At 36.9% G+C, this 17,225-nt stretch overlaps 1 protein-coding gene across 2 annotated transcripts in view; it reads left to right on the forward strand.

Moving 5' to 3' along the window:
- The window catches only part of MAN1A2 (mannosidase alpha class 1A member 2), a 177,181-nt gene that overhangs the window by 79,118 nt on the left and 80,838 nt on the right, over positions 1-17,225 (forward strand). For both annotated transcript variants that reach the window (XM_009001969.4, XM_078332860.1), the window contains one exon: positions 4,537-4,631. In XM_009001969.4, the coding sequence (XP_009000217.2) occupies positions 4,537-4,631 (95 nt within the window). The remainder of the gene's footprint in view (positions 1-4,536; positions 4,632-17,225) is intronic.

Here is a 17,225-nt window from a genome sequence, read left to right on the forward strand (position 1 = left end):
CATTTCTTAGCACGGATCTCTCTCATTATACATGATGGAACATACACCATTAGCGATAAGCACCAAGGAGAAAAATAAAGCGGGATGGGGTAAAAGCAGTTGGAAGTTTCAAATAGGATGGTTAGGGAGTCCATTAAAAGGTAGCATTTGTGTGAAGACCTGAAGGAGATTAGAGGGTGAGGATATTTTTGTAAGAACATTTACCAGACATGGCAAATGAAAAGACGGTGAAACAAAAACATACCTAGCATTTTTAGAGAACAACAGAAGAGGCCAGTGGAGCTGATGTAGAGTACATGAGGGACAGAGTGAATGAAGGAGAGTACATGAAGGAGGGGGTGAAGCCATAGAAGGTAATGGGGATACATCTTTGATAGAGGTATGTACCCTCTCTAAGGACTGTGGCTTTTGCTCTCAGTGAAATAGGGAGCCATTTGAAGGTTCTAAACTGTTGACTTCTGTGTAACACTCCCACGTGGACTGCTAGATTGAGAGCAGGCCACGAAAATATTACCTTAGTAATATAAATACTCTAATAAAGAAAACAAGCGTAAGAAGCATATATAGATTTTAATGTCACGTCCCTCCTCAAGAATCTGCAGTGGTTCTGTGTTACCTATTCTGTTGTCTTAACTGGTTTTTTTTTTTTTTTTTTTTTGAGAGACAGTCTCGCTTTGTTGCCCAGGCTGAAGTGCAGTGGTACTATCTTGGTTCACTGTAACCTCTGCCTCCCGGGTTCAAGTGATTCTCCGGCCTCAGCCTCCTGAGTAGCTGGGAGGCACACTACAGGTGCACACCTTCACACCTGGCTGAATTTTTGTGTTTTTAGTAGAGACAGAGTTTCACCATGTTGGCCAGGCTGATCTCAAACCTCTGGCCTCAAATGATCTGCTCCCAAAATGCTGGGATGACAGGTGTGAGCCACCATGCCCAGCCTCATTTTCATTACTTATACTTTAAAGCTCTTCATAATCTTGCAATATTGTGTCTGTTAAATTTTATTTCTTCCAGTTCTTCTGAAGCTAGGGTCAATTCTTCTAATCCTGATTCTTCTAAACCTAGGACTGGTTTTAACATAGTTCTATTACTTATAATTTATTCTGATAAAAATATCCGGAAGGTTTTACATTTTACATACACTGAATACATAAACGTTTTTTCTACAAATAAAATGCTTGGAAGTCTTCTTTTAAGTCCTTTAGAGACTCTTGAACCTGTAAAATATTTACTTTCATCATTTTATCTGTCAACAGTCCTAGTCGCAGGAACCAGAGTCCATTTTAGCTGGTGATTTATTAGAGGGTACTGACTAGCTGACAGTCTTTGGGAAAGTTAGGAAATCAGATACTTCTGTTACACACTTGGATCCCTTCAGCCAGGAGAAATGCTTAAGCGTACCATGTAGCTGATGAGTACCAGTTCTGTTGTCTTCATTACCCCTAAGTATCTATGAAGCCAGGGACCAGTCACGAGAACTTCTGTTAGAGCTACCACAGAAGAATCAAATACCTCCACCACAGTGCTTACAAGACAAGCGGTCTCGCATCATGTGACCGCTGCTCCAGTGTGCTCACTTCTTCCCTCTAAATGTCACATACTTGTTTGTAATTGGCGTGCTTTGGTCCTATCTAGACCCTTAGCTGCAGTGGACTCTGGGAAGTGTTACATATAATTTTCCATTCTCTGCAGTACTTGAAAGAGGATTTGAATGGATTTTGAGTACCTGCCACATTCATAATAAAAGAAATGAGAGTTATGACAATGGAGTATCCTTTTCTGCTATCAAATGGTAGTAGTCAACAGTTCGATAACTTCGGTGCTTAACAGAGATAATGTGAAACAGCCACCCAACTTAGCAAAACACACATGAAGGGCAAACTGGCAGTAACTTATTAATATTACAAATGTTTCTACTGATTGAAACAACAAATCCACTTCTGGAATTCATTTTACATAGCCATATACTGTAGAAACAAACTAAATGTCCATCAATAGAGGACTGAGTAAATAAATTATAGTATATCCATAAAAGAGGAAATTCTGCAGCCACCAAAGAGAATGAGATGGCAACACTTTGTAGGCTGATTTGGAAAGCTCTTCAAGGTACAAACAATAATATTAAAGAAGCAAGTTCAGAATGTATGATATTCTGTGTTAGAGACTCTGAGTGTGTGTAAATTGTAACAAATTCTATTTTTAGGAGGGTTTGGGAATGAGGATTTTATGTGACATGACTAGGAACCATGTATGCCATGGAACTGATTTGGCACAAAAATACAGAGAAGCTAATAGATGGTTGCGTTGTAAAAGGAATTGTGTGGTTGAGGGACAGAACTGAAAAAGAGACTTAATTTTTACTTTTGATACTTTTTGGATTTTGTATTATTTGCCTGCATAGCATACTGAAAACTAATTTGTTTTAAATTTGCTGTTGCTGTTGCCTACCAAAATATTTTTCTGAAAATAGGGAAGATAAACCTAAAATATATTATTAAAGAGTTTATATATTTGTGAATAAATTAAGATTTATATGCTATATAAGAGAATTTTTCTCAATGACATTACTGTGTTGTTTTCTTTTAGACCTGTCTACTATAACTGTTTATTGTATATGTTAATTGCTATTAATGACACAAGATTTTTAGCTGGAAATTAGACAATATGTTATTGGTTTGTTCTGGAAATGAATTGAGCATGCTTTCTATTTACAAAAAGCTTATATTTGTAGGTCATTTTATCACTTTAAATTTTAGTTTATATTTAGAAAAGATGTGATACAAAAATGTGTGATTAACAAATATGTAGTATTAATATTAGTTATTAGATAAGAAAGTTGATTCCTTTGTCTTCATGGTAAATAAGCAATACTTTTTGCTATATAAGGTAACTTGTCTTTACTAACATGTAAAAAATATTAATAAAGAGAACTGATTTTACATTTGCTTTTCCTAATTGAGATGAACGTGAGAAAATTATGCAACTTTCACCTTAAATTATAATGTTTTTCTTTGGGGTTTTGATGTTAAAGTAGATACTGAAGGGAATGATAAATTGTAGATGTGTGAATTAAAAGTTCCGCTAAGTAGCTTTTGCCTTACTGAGGGAACTTTGGAACATCTTAATGAGGGACAGAGTGGATGGCAAAGAGTGCATGAAGGAGGGGGTGAGGACACAGAGGTAATGGGGATATTACCTCTATGATATCTCCTTATCTACTTGTACATATTTCTCTCTAATGTTTTCTATCCGCAGTAATGTTGGTATGCTTTGTTAGAATTGCATCTCAAAATTTTGACTTATTCTAGATCTTCAACTACTTATTATATTATTAGAAGAATCTAATACTATTTTTATCAAATTATTTGGCTGCAATGAAAAGTTGGAGCTTTAAGTAACCATTCAATTTGGAGACCATTTGAGAGGAGGGGATAGGCTTGATGCATATAGGAGAGTGTGCTACTTTTTCTAATAGAACATTATAACCCAGTCACAATTTGGAATCTGTAAGTCAGTGGTTTCTAAAGTTAAGTACACACACTTATATTGGGTTTGCTAAGAAAATAGTAGAAATTTTACTATATACATCTTCATAATACCGCATGTTAAGAAAACAGAAGAAATTTTACTAACTACATGATTTTAAAAGGTTGGATACCACTGTATTTAGGAAATTTATTGTTTTTGGGTACCAAAAAAGCAGCAATTGGGACTGAAAAATGAAGCATTTGTTTATTTAGAGACGGAGTCTCACACTGTTGCCCAGGCTGCAGTGCAATGGTGCAATCTTGGCTCACTGCAACCTCCACCTCCTGGGTTTCCACAATTCTCCTGCCTCAGCCTCCCAAGTAGCTGGGGTTACAGGCACCTGTCACCACGCCCAGCTAATTTTTGTATTTTTAGTAGAGATGGGGTTTCACTATGTTGGCCAGATTGGGCTCGAACTCCTGACCTGGTGATCCACCTGCCTCGGTCCCCCAAAGTGCTGAGAAGATTACAGCTGTGAGCCGCCCTGCCCGGCCACAATGAGGCATTTGTAACTCTCAAAGTAAATTTAACATGTGAACTCAAATGTTTCCTTTTCTTTTTTATAATATGGTTAAACCCTGATGGAAAATTTTGATACATAACATGTTCATAGTAGTTTAAGGGCATTTATCCAAATTGAATTACCTTTTTCTTTTGCTTATATTTTGGACTAAACTTGTTTACCTTGGATGAAAAATCCATAGCCTAATGTTTCCTCTTAAAGTTTTTGCCAGCTGAAAATAGAGAGAATATCAACACCAAAACTAAGTCCTTGCTTCAATTAATTGTAGTTTCAGGCCTTTGCATGGTTAGCTTTCTTTCCTTAGTATCCAGCTTGCAAACATACTCTCTCATTGCCATATGCTGCATGGTACCAATGAGTCGCTTTTTCCCACCTGTGCTTTCATGTACTCAGTACCTTGTGCTATGTATACTTGGAGAGAGAGCGCGCAATCAGTAAATGCTTACTGGTGGCTATAATTTATGAATATTCCATGTTTTAAATCTCAGGTATTCAAGATTAAAGCAGTGCAATTGGCTGAGAAACTCCTTCCTGCCTTTAACACACCTACTGGGATTCCTTGGGCAATGGTGAATTTGAAAAGGTAACTTTATGTGGATATTCTTATTCTGGAAGAATTATTTTGACCTTTTAGTCTTAGAAATTTCTAATGACTCACACCCATGTGTTTTTAAGACTTACATGTTTTTCTCTCTATGTATAATCTTTGTTTTCTTCTGTGTATATGCATACATTTGTTTCTTTAAAACATTTTCCGATTTTTAAAACATGTCCTTTATTTTGAAACAAGTTAACTGTCTTCATTGCAGTTTTTACTATTCATTTCTCTAAGTCTGGATTTCTCTTCCTCACCAGTATGGTATACAACATTTGTTTCTTTTCTTTGCTTATTTGTTTCCATTTAGTGCTAGAATAGAGCCAAAGTACATCCCCCTCTGTTTCTTTTTATATACTACCTGCTGATCTTCTGAGTGAAAATGGAAAACAGTATACTTAAAAATTAGGGCTTCCTATTGCTGAATGTCATATTAAAGATAAAGGAAGCGATAATTCATGATGTTGACTGTGGGGTTTTTATTATAGCATCCACACTATTGAAGTTCAAAGTGAACTCTTAAGTATCATTCTTTAAAATCTGTTTTATTCTAATTGAAAACACTGTTTTTTTACTTAGAAGTCGGTGAAATGTTTTCTTTGGACAACTTTATAAATTATACAAAGATATACAATTAATATTTTAATAATATCAACATATTTGAACTTGCATTTAAGTAATTGTTTGTTCTGCTCATTTTTTCCTCCTAGTAAAATTTATTCATCATAATGTTGGAATTTGGAAATTACCTAAAAATCTGATTGTTGTTCATGCACTGAAAGCCTTTAGAATAAAAGTTAGGAACATTTATTTTTCTGGTGATGTGAATCTGTGACATTATTTTTAAAAACGACACGAACAACTTCATTGAGTTTAGATTTACATTGAGATGTCAGCAGCGTTTATACTGAGCATTAATCTAACTTTACTATTTCTGATTTCATGCACTGTGTTTAGTGCAAATTACCTCCTTGGTGAGGAAACACCTGGCTGGAGTTCCAGAGCAAGCTCCATGGAAGGATATGGCCAAGTGATGTTGTGTATGTACTTGTTTCGTGACAGATTTTGTGATATTTCCTTCAGGATCATCGTCAGAATCAGGCACTATTGTCTACATAGCTATTAATTAAAACTTAATTCCAGTAGGAAGACAGACTGGAGGCTCTTATTTTGTCTATATAGAGGACAAGAAGTTGAAAATCAAGATTACATTGCCGAACTTCTAAGTTGAGATTGAGATTGAAGTGGAAAGGTTTCCAAGGACCATGTTGTGAGCATTTTCTAAGATTCATTTTTATTTAGTTTCTTTGGTGTATATTTAAACAAATACATCATTTTACTTGAGTTTTATATTATGAATAATTATTCATGTACTTAAAAATTAAAAAACATTTTTTTGCAGAGATGGGATCTTATTTCGTTGCCTAGGCAGACCTTGAATTCCTGGGCTTAAGCGATCCCCCTACCTCCCAAAGTGCTGGGATTATAGGCATGAGCCATTGCACCTAGAGTTATTTACCTGTTTTTTAAAGTTATTATTACTATGTTTTTGGGCTGGGGCCTACACATTTCCCAAACATAGGCCTTCCTGCCCAGTCCTGATGACTGAAAGCCAACCCATCTTAATAGTCTTATATTTATCTTCTACAATATGATACAGCAGACAGAAATAAAAGCAGAGCTTTTTTTGCAATGTTTATTTGGTTTATCACTTTAATGGCTCGCTTTTCTGCTTCTTATCTTTCTCACTCAATAATACTCCATGGAAATATGATTCCAAGTCACCCAATAAAGATCTAAATCAATCTTTGTGATGAATACTGAATGAGAAATGGGGTAGTTATACCATAATTTATTCATTAATTTTCATATCAGTGGTATTTGTTTCCCTTATTTTCCTACCACACACATGGCTGAATAGCATCCTGTTATACGTGTCCTTGTGTAGTAGGAATTCTATTTCTTAGAAAACGGTTCTCAAGAATACAATTGCTAGATCAAAGAGCATATGCCTTTCTTCATCTATGGGACAGATTTCCAGATGTGGGATTGCTGGATTAAAGGGATATGTATTTTTAACTTTAATAGATATTGCCAAAATGTGTTCTAGAAAGGCTGTAGTACATTTCCATCAACAATATGTGAGAGTCTCTAAATGTCTACAGGTATAATCATTGTTTGTATTTTCTAACTAGTGGATTTGAACATCCTTTTCATAAATTTATTGGACATGTAGATTTGCTTTTTTGTGAATTGTCTATTCCTAAGTCTTGCTTGAGTTCTTGCCTTTTTCTGATTAATTTATAAAGTGTTTCTTAGATTATAGAATTAATTCTCCTCTCTCTACTCTTCTGTTGGTCTGTTGTCTTTATAATCATTTATGATTCATAAGTTTTATAGTTTTACATATTCAAATATATCTTTTATAACTTTTAGTTTCCAGTCTTGTTTTAAAAAAATTGTCTCCATCTGTATTGTTTACTTTCTTTGAGGTTTCCATAAAAGCTTTGAAATACTGCTTTTCTAAAAAAATGGAAGTATGGCATTAGCTGTAGTTTTCATCATTACATCAGTTCCCTTTGTCAGATCGAGGAAATTTCCTTCCATTCCTATTTCACTGAGATTTTGTTGTTGTCGTTTTACTGTGAATGGATGTTAAATGTTGCCAGATACTTTTTTTTTCATCTCTGGGGGTAACCATAAGGTTTTTCACCATTATTCTTTTAATTTTAATAGGGTAAATTACTTGTAAGATTTTCAAATGTTAAATCAACCTTGAATTCCTTAGTTATTCCTTGGCCATAATGTATCCTTTTTATATATTGCTGTATTTTGTTTCCTAATATGTTTTGAAACTATTTGATAAATATTGGTAGGAATTTTATTTTTGGAATGCCTTTGTCAGATTTTGGTGAGAGTTATCTGGTCTCATTAAATGAGGTATTATTATTAAAATTGTTTTCAGAAGTAATTTGTGGGGTGCTGTAGTTACTTCTTTCTTACTGTTTGATAGATAGACCTAAATGCAACTACCTGGGCCAGATTTTTTTTTGTTGGAAAGTTTTTAATAAATTAAAATTTCCATGTGTGTGTTGTGTGTGTTTGGAGGGGGTGGTTTGGCGACAAGGTCTTGCTCTGTTGTCCAGGCTGGAGTATGCTGGCACAATCACAGCTCACTGCAGTCTTGACCTGCCGAGTTTAAGTGATCTTCCCATCTCAGCGTACCAAGCAGCTGAGACTATAGGTGTGTGCCACCACGCCCAGCCAATTTTTTTGAGATGGGGTCTCACTGTGTTGCCTAGTTTGGTGCCAAACTCCTGAGCTCAAGTGATCCTCCCTTTCTGGCCTCCCAGGGTGTGTTAGGATCACAGGTTTGAGCCACTGCACCCTGCCCAAATTTTTGTGTGTGTATGTATATATATAAATTTATATGTATACATATATAAAAATGTATATATATATTTATAAGATATATATAAACATGTATCATATATAAATATTTAGATTTTGTTTTATTGTGTATCACTTTTACTTAATTTTAAAGAAATTTCTCTATTTCACTTAAATTAGAAAATTTGGTGTAAAGTTGTTCTTGTGTTACTTTCTTTTACCTTTCTTCTTTGTAGATTCTGTAGTCACAACCATTCTTTCATTCCTGATCCTGGTAATTTGTATTCTTTTATTTTCTCTTTATAAGTTTAATGAGGCATTTGTCAATTTTGTTAATCTTTTCAGAAAAGTGCTTCTGTTTTTGTTAATTTTTACTTCTTTTTGGGTTTATTGATTTCTGGTTTATTTTTATTATTTCCTTTTCTTTTCTTATTGAAGTTAATTTTGCTCTCTAGTTTCTTACATTGGAACTCTAGGTTATAGCTTTCTTCACTGATCTTACAGCTTTCTCTCTTTTCCCTCCATAAATGACTATTTTCCTATAAAGCTATAAATTTCCCTCCAGGGACTGCTTTAGCTGCATCCCAGAATTTTGATATGTTGTTTTTTTGTTATTCAGTTCAGAATATTTTCTCATTTTCTGTAGAATTTCATCTTTGATATATTAGTTATATAATTGTGTGGTTTAATTGACAAATTTTAAGCTGTTTTTTAGATATCTTATTGTTTTGATTTCTAATATAATTATGATCATAAAAAATACTCTACAATTTGAATCCTTTCAAATTTATTACAACTTGTTTGTAGCTCAGCATATAGTCTTTTTTGGTATATACACTTGATAAGAATACGTGTATTCTGCAGTTGTTGGGTGTAACATTCTATATGTATATCAGTTAGGTTATGGTGTTTGAATCATGTATATCTTTCCTGATTTTTTTTTTTTGGTATAATTGTTTTATACATTCCTGAAATGGAGTGTTAAAATATCCCAGGTATGGTTGTGGTATTGTCTCTTCTCTATTTCTGTCAGTTTTTTGCTTCGTGCATTTTGATGAAGCTTTACTCTTAAATACTTAGACATTTAGTATATGTTTTCTGATAACATGAGCCTTTTGTTATCTCAGTGTGTCTTCAGCTCTGGTGATGTTTTTGTCCTGAAGTTTATCAGATAATAATATAGCTGCTCTACCTTTCTTATGCTTACTGTTTTCGTGGTGTATCTTTTCTTTCCATTTATTTTCAGCTTCACTGTATTTTTTTAACTGTAGTGCTTCTTTTGCAGACAGCATATAGTTTGGATCAAAATCCAAATTTTGATATTCAGTCTAACAGTATTGACATTTTACATCATTTAGCAATAGATCTCAAAAATTATTCTATATCAACACTTTATATATATTTGTCTCATTCTTTTTAAGAGCTTCATAATATGATGTTTATGAAAATACTGTAACTTTAACTCTGTATTAGTGAACTAGATTTTAATACTATCATTAGAGGAGGTATCCTGTGTATGTTGGGAATGGTGTGTATCTGTACATACACATGTGTTGGTATGATTTTGCTAGAAATAGTGGATCAAAGAATTATATACGTTTTTTTTCTGTTGATAAGTACTGCCTTCTAGAGAGGATATGCCAGTTAACATTTCTTTAATAAGTGTGTGAGAATGGCTCTTATGTAACCCTTTGAAAATATGGTTTACTTTTATTTATCAGATAAGTAAATATAAAATCTTATTTCAATTTTTGTTTCATTAATTTTTGAGTGAGATCGAGTTTATTTTATTCAGTGGATAGCATTTTTATGTCCTTTGTCTGTTTTTTTATTGGCTATTTAAAAAAAATCAGCCCTTAAGATCTTTTATTAGCTTTTTTTAAATATACTATTAATAGCAAAAAAAATTGCAATTTGGGTTGTGTAGTGTGATGCCTTTAGCTTTGTTCTTTTTGCTTAGGAATGTCCTCACTAAACTCTTTTTTGGTTCCATATGAATTTTAAAATAGTTTTTTTTTTTTTTTCAAATTTCTGTGAAGAATATCAATGGTTTAATGGGAATAGAATTGAATCTATAAGTTGTTTGGGGCAATATGGTCATTTTCATTGTAATATTTCTTTCTATCCATGAGCATGGAATGTTTTTCCATCTGCTTGTGTTCTTCTGATTTCTTGGAGCAGTGGTTTGTAGTTCTCTGTGAAAAGGTCCTTCACTTCCCTTGTTAGGTGTATTCCTGGGTATTTTATTCTCTTTGTGGCAACTGTGAGTGGGAGCTTATTCATGATTTGGCTCTCTGCTTGTCTGAATATATTTAAAAGAAAACTGAACATGTTTTAAAGAAAGAAAACAAAATTCAGATATTCAACAATATATTTTTATAATATCTGTAATCCCATCCAAAATTACTTTATGGCATGCAAAGAAGCAGCAGAATAATGTAGCCCAGAGAAAAATCTGTTCATAGAAACAGACATGGAAATAAGAGAGGTGATAGAGAGAGCAGTAAAGGAATTTAAATAGCTATTATAAGTATGCTCAAGGATTTAAAGGCAAACGTGAAGAATGAGAAAAGAGATTTTTAAAAGGACCAAAGTGAAACTTCTAGAGCTGAGAAACATGAAATAAAAGGTTTACTTGACCAGCTTAAGGGCAGATTTGATACTGCATCAGAAAAGACCAGTGAGCTTGAAGACAAAGCAATAGAAACCACATAAACTGAAGCACAGAAAGAAAAATAAAAAGCTGCAGTATGGAGTGAAGCATATCCAGTGGTGACCTATGGGGCAGTGTCAGAAACAATTCATACCTGTAGTAGAATTGTGGACGTGGTGACTTTGGGAGTGGGAGGAGTCGCAGAAAAACTACAAGCATGAATTGTCTTATTGTGCTTCGCTTAATTGATCTTTGCAGATACTGCTTTTTTCCTTTTTTTAAAAATTGATCGTCTGTGTCAACCTTGTGCTGAGCAGGTCTACCCGTGCCATTTTTCCAGCAGCATACACACACTTCTTGTCTCTGGATCACATTTTGATAATTGTCATAATTTTTAAAACCTTTTCATTGTTACTATATCCGTTACAGTTATCTGGGATCAGTAATCTTTCTAGTTACTACAGAATTGTTTCGGGCACCATGAGCAAGCAGCCATAGATGATGGCAAACTTAATCACTAAATGTTGTCTGCGTTCTGACTGCTTCACAAATTGGCCACTCTGTCTCCTTTCACCTTCTCCTTGGACTTCCCTATTCCCTGAGGCAGAACAATGCCAATAAATAACCTTACAATGGCCTCAAGAGATAAGAAGAATAGCATGCCTCTCACTTTAATCAAAAGTTAGAAATTAGGCTGGGCTTATACCTGTAATTCCAGCACTTTGGGAGGCTGAGGTATGCAGATTGCTTGAACTCAGGAGTTCAAGACCAGCCTGGGCAACATTTGGGCATGGTGGTTCGGGCCTGTAGTCCCACTTATAGTGGGAGGATTGCTTGAGCCCAGGAGGTGGGGCTTGCAGTGAGCTGAGATCCTGCCACAGCAACTCCAGCCTGAGTGACAGAGAGACCTTGTCTCAAAACAAAAAAAGCTAGAAATAATTAAGCTTAGTGAAAAAGTCATGTCAAAAGCTGAGATAGCCACAATCTAGGCCTCTTGTGCCACAGTTAGCCAAGTTGTGAATGCAAAGGAAGAGTTCATAAAAGAAATTAACATTACTACGCCAGTGAACACATAAATGATGAGAAAGCGAAATAGCTGTGTGGCCAATATGGAGAAAGTTTGAGTGGTCTGTGCAGAAGATGAAACCAGCTACAACATTCTCTTAAGCCAAAGCCTAATGCAGAGCAAGGCCCTAATTCTCTTCACATCTATGAGTGCTGAGAGGGGTGAGAAAGCTGTAGGAGAAAAGTTGGAGGCTTTCAGAGGTTGATTCACAAGGTTTAAGGAAGGAAGCTGCCTACGAAACATAAGGGTGACAGGTGAGGCAGCAAGTACCAGTTGAATGGGGTGCTGCTGAAAAGATGCCTGAAAATGTGGAAGTGACTTTGGAACTGGGTAACAGGCAGAGGTTGGAGAAGTCTGGAGGGCTCAGAAGAAGACAGGAAAATGTGGGAAAGTTTTGAACTTCCTTGAGACTTGTTGAATGGCTTTACCTAAAATGCTGATAGCAACATAGACAACAAAGTCCAGGCTGAGTTGGTCTCAGATGGAAATGAGGAACTTGATGGGAAGTGGAGCAAAGGTCACCCTTGTTATGTTTTAAGCAAGAGACTGGTGGCATTTTGCTCCTGCCCTAGAGATGTGTGGAGCTTTGAACTTGAGAGAGATGATCTAGGGTATCTAGTGCAAGAAGTTTCAAGAAGTGATTTCAATGCTGGTAAAGGCATTCAGTTTTATAAGGGAAGCAAAGCGTAGAAGTTCTGGATCATTTGCAGCCTGACAAAGCAATAGAAAAGAAAAGCCCATTTTCTGAGAAATTCAAGCTGGCTGCAGACATTTGCAAAAGCAATGAGGAGCTGAATATGAATCCCTAAGGGAATGGGGAAATGTCTCCAGGGCAGGTCAGAGCTCTTCATAGCAGCCTCTCCTATTACAGACCCAAGACCTAGGAGGAAAAAGTGGTTTCGTGGGCTGGGCCCAGGGTCCCCTTGTGTGCATCCTAGGGACTTGATGCCCTGCATCCCAGCTTCTCCAGCTGTGGCTTCACAGGGTGCAAGCCTCAAGCCTTGGCAGCTTCCACATGGTGTTGAGCCTCCCAGTGCATAGAAGTCAAGAATTGGGGTTTGGGAACCTCCACCTAGATTTCAGAGGATGTATAGAGATGCCTGAATGTCCAGGCAGAAGTTTGCTGCGGGGACGGAGCTCTCATTGAGAACCTCTGCTAGGACAGTGCCAAGGGGAAATGTGCCGAAGTCCTGGGCAACACTGTGAGACCCTGAGTACCTGCTGGGGCATCACCTAGTGGAACTATGAGAAGAGGGCCACCGTCCTCCAGACTCCAGAATGGTAGATCCACCAACAGCTTGCACCATGCACCTGGAAAAGCTGCACCCAATGCCAGCTGGTTTAAGCACCGAGGAGATTGGGCCATACCCTGCAAAGCCGTAGGGGTTGAGCTGCCCAAGGGCATGGGAGCCCTCCTCTTACATCAGCATGACCTGGATGTGAGACGTGGAGTCAAAGGAGATCATTTTGGAGCTTTAAGATTTGACTGACCCACTGGATTTCAGGTTTTCATGAGGCCTGCAGCCCTTTGTTTTGGCCAATTGCTTCCATTTGGAATGGCTGTATTTACCCAATGCCTGTTACCCTCGTTGTATCTATGAAGTAACTAATTTGCTTTTGCTTTTACAGGCATGTAAGCAAAGGGACTTGCCTTGACTCAGATTAGACTTGGGACTGGGGACTTTTGAGTCAATGCTGAAATGACTTAAGACTTTGGGGGATTGTTGGGAAGGCAAGATTGGTTTCGAAATGTGAGGACATGAGATTTGGGAGGGGCCAGGGGCAGATTGATAGGATTTGGCTGTATTCCCATTCAGATCTCATCTTGAATGCCCATGTGTTGTTGGGGGGGGACTCAGTGAGAGGTAATTGAATCATGAGGGCAAGTCTTTCCCATGCTGTTCTTGTGATAGTGAGTAAGTCTTAGGAAATCTGATGGTTTTAAAAAAGGGAGTTTCCTTGCACAAGCTCTCATGTGCCTTTCACCTTCCACCATGATTGTGAGGCCTCCCCAGCCACGTGGAACTATAAGTCCATTAAACCTCTTTCTTTTGTAAATTGCCCAGTCTCCGGTATGTCTTTATTATCAGTGTGAAAATGGACTAATGCAGCATGGTGGTGCATGCCTGTAGCCTCAGCTTCTTGGGAAGCTAAGGTAGGAGGACTGCTTGAGCTCAGGAGGTGGAGCTTGCAGTGAGCTGAAATCCTGCCACTGCACTCCAGCCTGGATGACAGAGTCAGACCCTGTCTCAAAAACAAAAACAAAACAAAACAGCCAGGCACAGTGGCTCACGCCTGTAATCCCAGCACTTTGGGAGGCCAGAAAGGGCGGATCACCTGAGGTCAGGAGTTCGAGACCAGCCTGGCCGATGTGGTGAAATTCTATCTCTACTATAAATACAAAAATTAGCTGGGCATAGTGGTGCAAGCCTATAATCCTAGCTACCCAGAAGACTGAGGCAGGAGAATAGCTTGAATCCAGGACACTGAGGTTGCAGTGAGCCAAGATTGCACTACTGCAGTCCAGCATGGGTGACAAGAGCAAGACTCCATCTCAGAAAAAAAAAAAAAATCTGTAAATAATTAAGTTTAGTGAGGAAGGCATGTCAAAAGCTGAGATACCCAAAAGCCAGGCCTCTCATGCCAGTCAGCTAAGTAGTGAATGCAAAGGAAGAGTTCTCAAAGGAAATTAACAGTGCTATGCTAGTGAACACACGAATGATGAGAAAGTGGAATAGCTATATTTCTGACATGGAGAAAGTTTGAGTGGTCTCTGTAGAAGGTCAAACCAGCTGCAACATTCTCTTAAGCCAAAGCCTAATCTGGAGCAAGGCCCTAACTTTCTTCAATTCTGTGAATACTAAAAGAGGTGAGGACGCTGTAGGAGAAGAGTTTGAGGCTTACAGAGGTTGGTTCACAAAGTTTAAGGAAGGAAGCTGTCTCCCAGAACACACAGGTGACGGGTGAAGCAGCAAGTGATCAGAAGATCTGGCTGAGTTAACTGATGAAGGCAGCTCTGCTGAACAACAGATTTTCACTGTAGACGAAACAGGTTTCTACTGGAAGAATATGCCATCTCATACCTAAAGACAAGTCAATGCTTGGCTTTCAAGGACAGGCTGACTCTTGTTGGAGGATAATACAACTGATGATTTTAAGTTGAAGCCAGTGCTAGTTTACCATTATGAAAATCCTAGCGCCTTTAAGAGTTTCACTACGTCTACTCTGTGTGGTCTGTAAATGGAACAACAAAGTTCAGATGACAGCACATCTGCTGATGGCGGTTTACTGAATATTTTAAGCCCGCTTTTGAGACCTGCTGAGCACAAAAGATCTCTTTCAAAATATTACTGCTGATTTTCAGTGCACCTGGTCACCTATTTTCTGCAGTGAAGATGCCCAAGATTAATGTTGTTTTTATGCCTGCTCACAAAACCTTCATTCTGCAGTCTGTGGGTCAAAGAATGATGAAGGCTCTCAAGTCTTATTATTTAAGGAAAGCATTTTGTAAGGCTATAGCTGCCTTAGATACTGATTCCTCTGACAGATCTTGGCAAAGTAAATGGAAAACCTTTTGGAAAAGATTCACTGTTCTAGGTGGCATTAAGAACATTTGTGATTCATAGGAGGAGTTCAGAGTATCAACATTAACAGGAGTTTGAAAGAATTTGATTCCAGTCCTGATGGATGATTTTGAGGGCTTCAACTCAAGTGGAGTAAGTAACTATAGATGTGATGGAAATAGCAAGAGAACCGGGATTAGAAGGGGAGCCTGAAGATGGGACTGAATTACTGCAGTCTTATGATAAGACTTGAACGGATGAGGAGTTGTTTTTTACAGATGAACAAAGGAAATGATTTCTTGAGATGGAATTCTACTTCCGGTGAAGATGCTACGAACATTGTTGAACGGACAATAAAGATTTAGAATGCTACCTAAACTTTGTTGATAAAAAGTAGTGTCAGGGTATGAGAGAATGGACTCCAAGTTTGAAAGAATTCTTACTGTGAACAAAATGCTGTCAAAAAGCATCACACGCTACAGAGAGATCTTTTGTCTTACAGAGAAATAAAACAGGAAGAATCAATAAATGCAGCAGATTTTATTGTTGTCTCATTTTTAGAAATTGCCCCAGCCACCCTTCAGTGGCTCCTACCACCCCCATCAGTCAGCAGCCACCATCATCAAGGCAAGACCCTCCACCAGCAAAGAGAGTACGACTTGCTGAAAGCCTCAGATAATTGTTTGCATTTTTAGCAGTGAGGATTTTTAAAATTAAGATATGAACATTGTTTATTTAGACATAATGCTGTTGCACACTAAAAAGACTACGGTATAATGTAAACATAACCTTTCTCTATACTGGGATATCAAAAAGTTTGTGTGACTCACTTTGCGGTGATATTTACCTGATGGAAGTAGTCTGGAACCAGACCTCTAATATCTCTGATATTTGTAGCCTGTTTTTTAAGAAGTAATGTCTAAAAATTTTCCAGATTTGTTAAACAGCTGTAAATTCACAGATTACAACATTTGATGGAACCCTGCAGGATAAATGTAAAGAAACATGATGTCTGAAAATCTGTGACTAGATAAAGAAAAGTTTTAGCCAGAGAAAAAAGACATTTACACTGGGGAACCAAAATAGAAATACTTCCTTTTTATCATAAGCAATGCAAGCCAGAAAACAATCGAATGCATCTTGAAAGTGTTGAAAGAAAAAAGTCGATCTCGAATACTGTAGCCACTGAAAATATTCTTTAAAAACAAAGGTGAAAATAAGACATTTTCAGGCAAATAAAAGCTTAGAGAATTATTGCTAGAGATTTTAAGGAACTTTTAAACAATACCAGATGGAAAAGCAGATTTACACAAAGAAGTGAAGGGCACTGGAAAGAGTAAATATTTAAATAAATATAAAAGGCCTAGTTTTTCTATTTTCATCTTTGTTTAAAGCAAAAATAATGACTTGCATTGTAGAGTCTATAATATATGTAGAAGAAAAAACCGTTGGCCCAGTAGCACAGAGGATAGTATGGAGATGTGAAACCCCTACATTATATGTGAAGTGGTGTAATATATAAAGGTCTCCTGTGGTAGGTTAATGGTTTACATTGTAATGCCTAGAGCAGTCATAGAAAAATAAGCCAGTAAAGAAAATGGAATACTAAAAACTACTGAATCCAAATGAAGGCAGGAATACAGAACGAAACAACTAATGGGAAAAATAGACAACAAAAAGGCAAGATAGTAAACTTAGGTTGGTGGGATGTAAAATGGTACAGATGCTTTGGAAAAGTTTGACTATTTTTCTAATTTTTATCGTGTCACCAGGTACATAGATTAAATAGTTGTTATATTCATACAATGTAATACCACTTAGCCATAAAAAGAATCTAACTGCTGAGACACAGCAATATGGATGCATCTCAAAGACATGTTGAAAGAGCCAAATATAGGTGCATATATGAT

This window comes from Callithrix jacchus, chromosome 7 (genome assembly GCF_049354715.1).
Source record: "Callithrix jacchus isolate 240 chromosome 7, calJac240_pri, whole genome shotgun sequence".
Classification (NCBI taxonomy): Eukaryota; Metazoa; Chordata; class Mammalia; order Primates; family Cebidae; genus Callithrix; species Callithrix jacchus.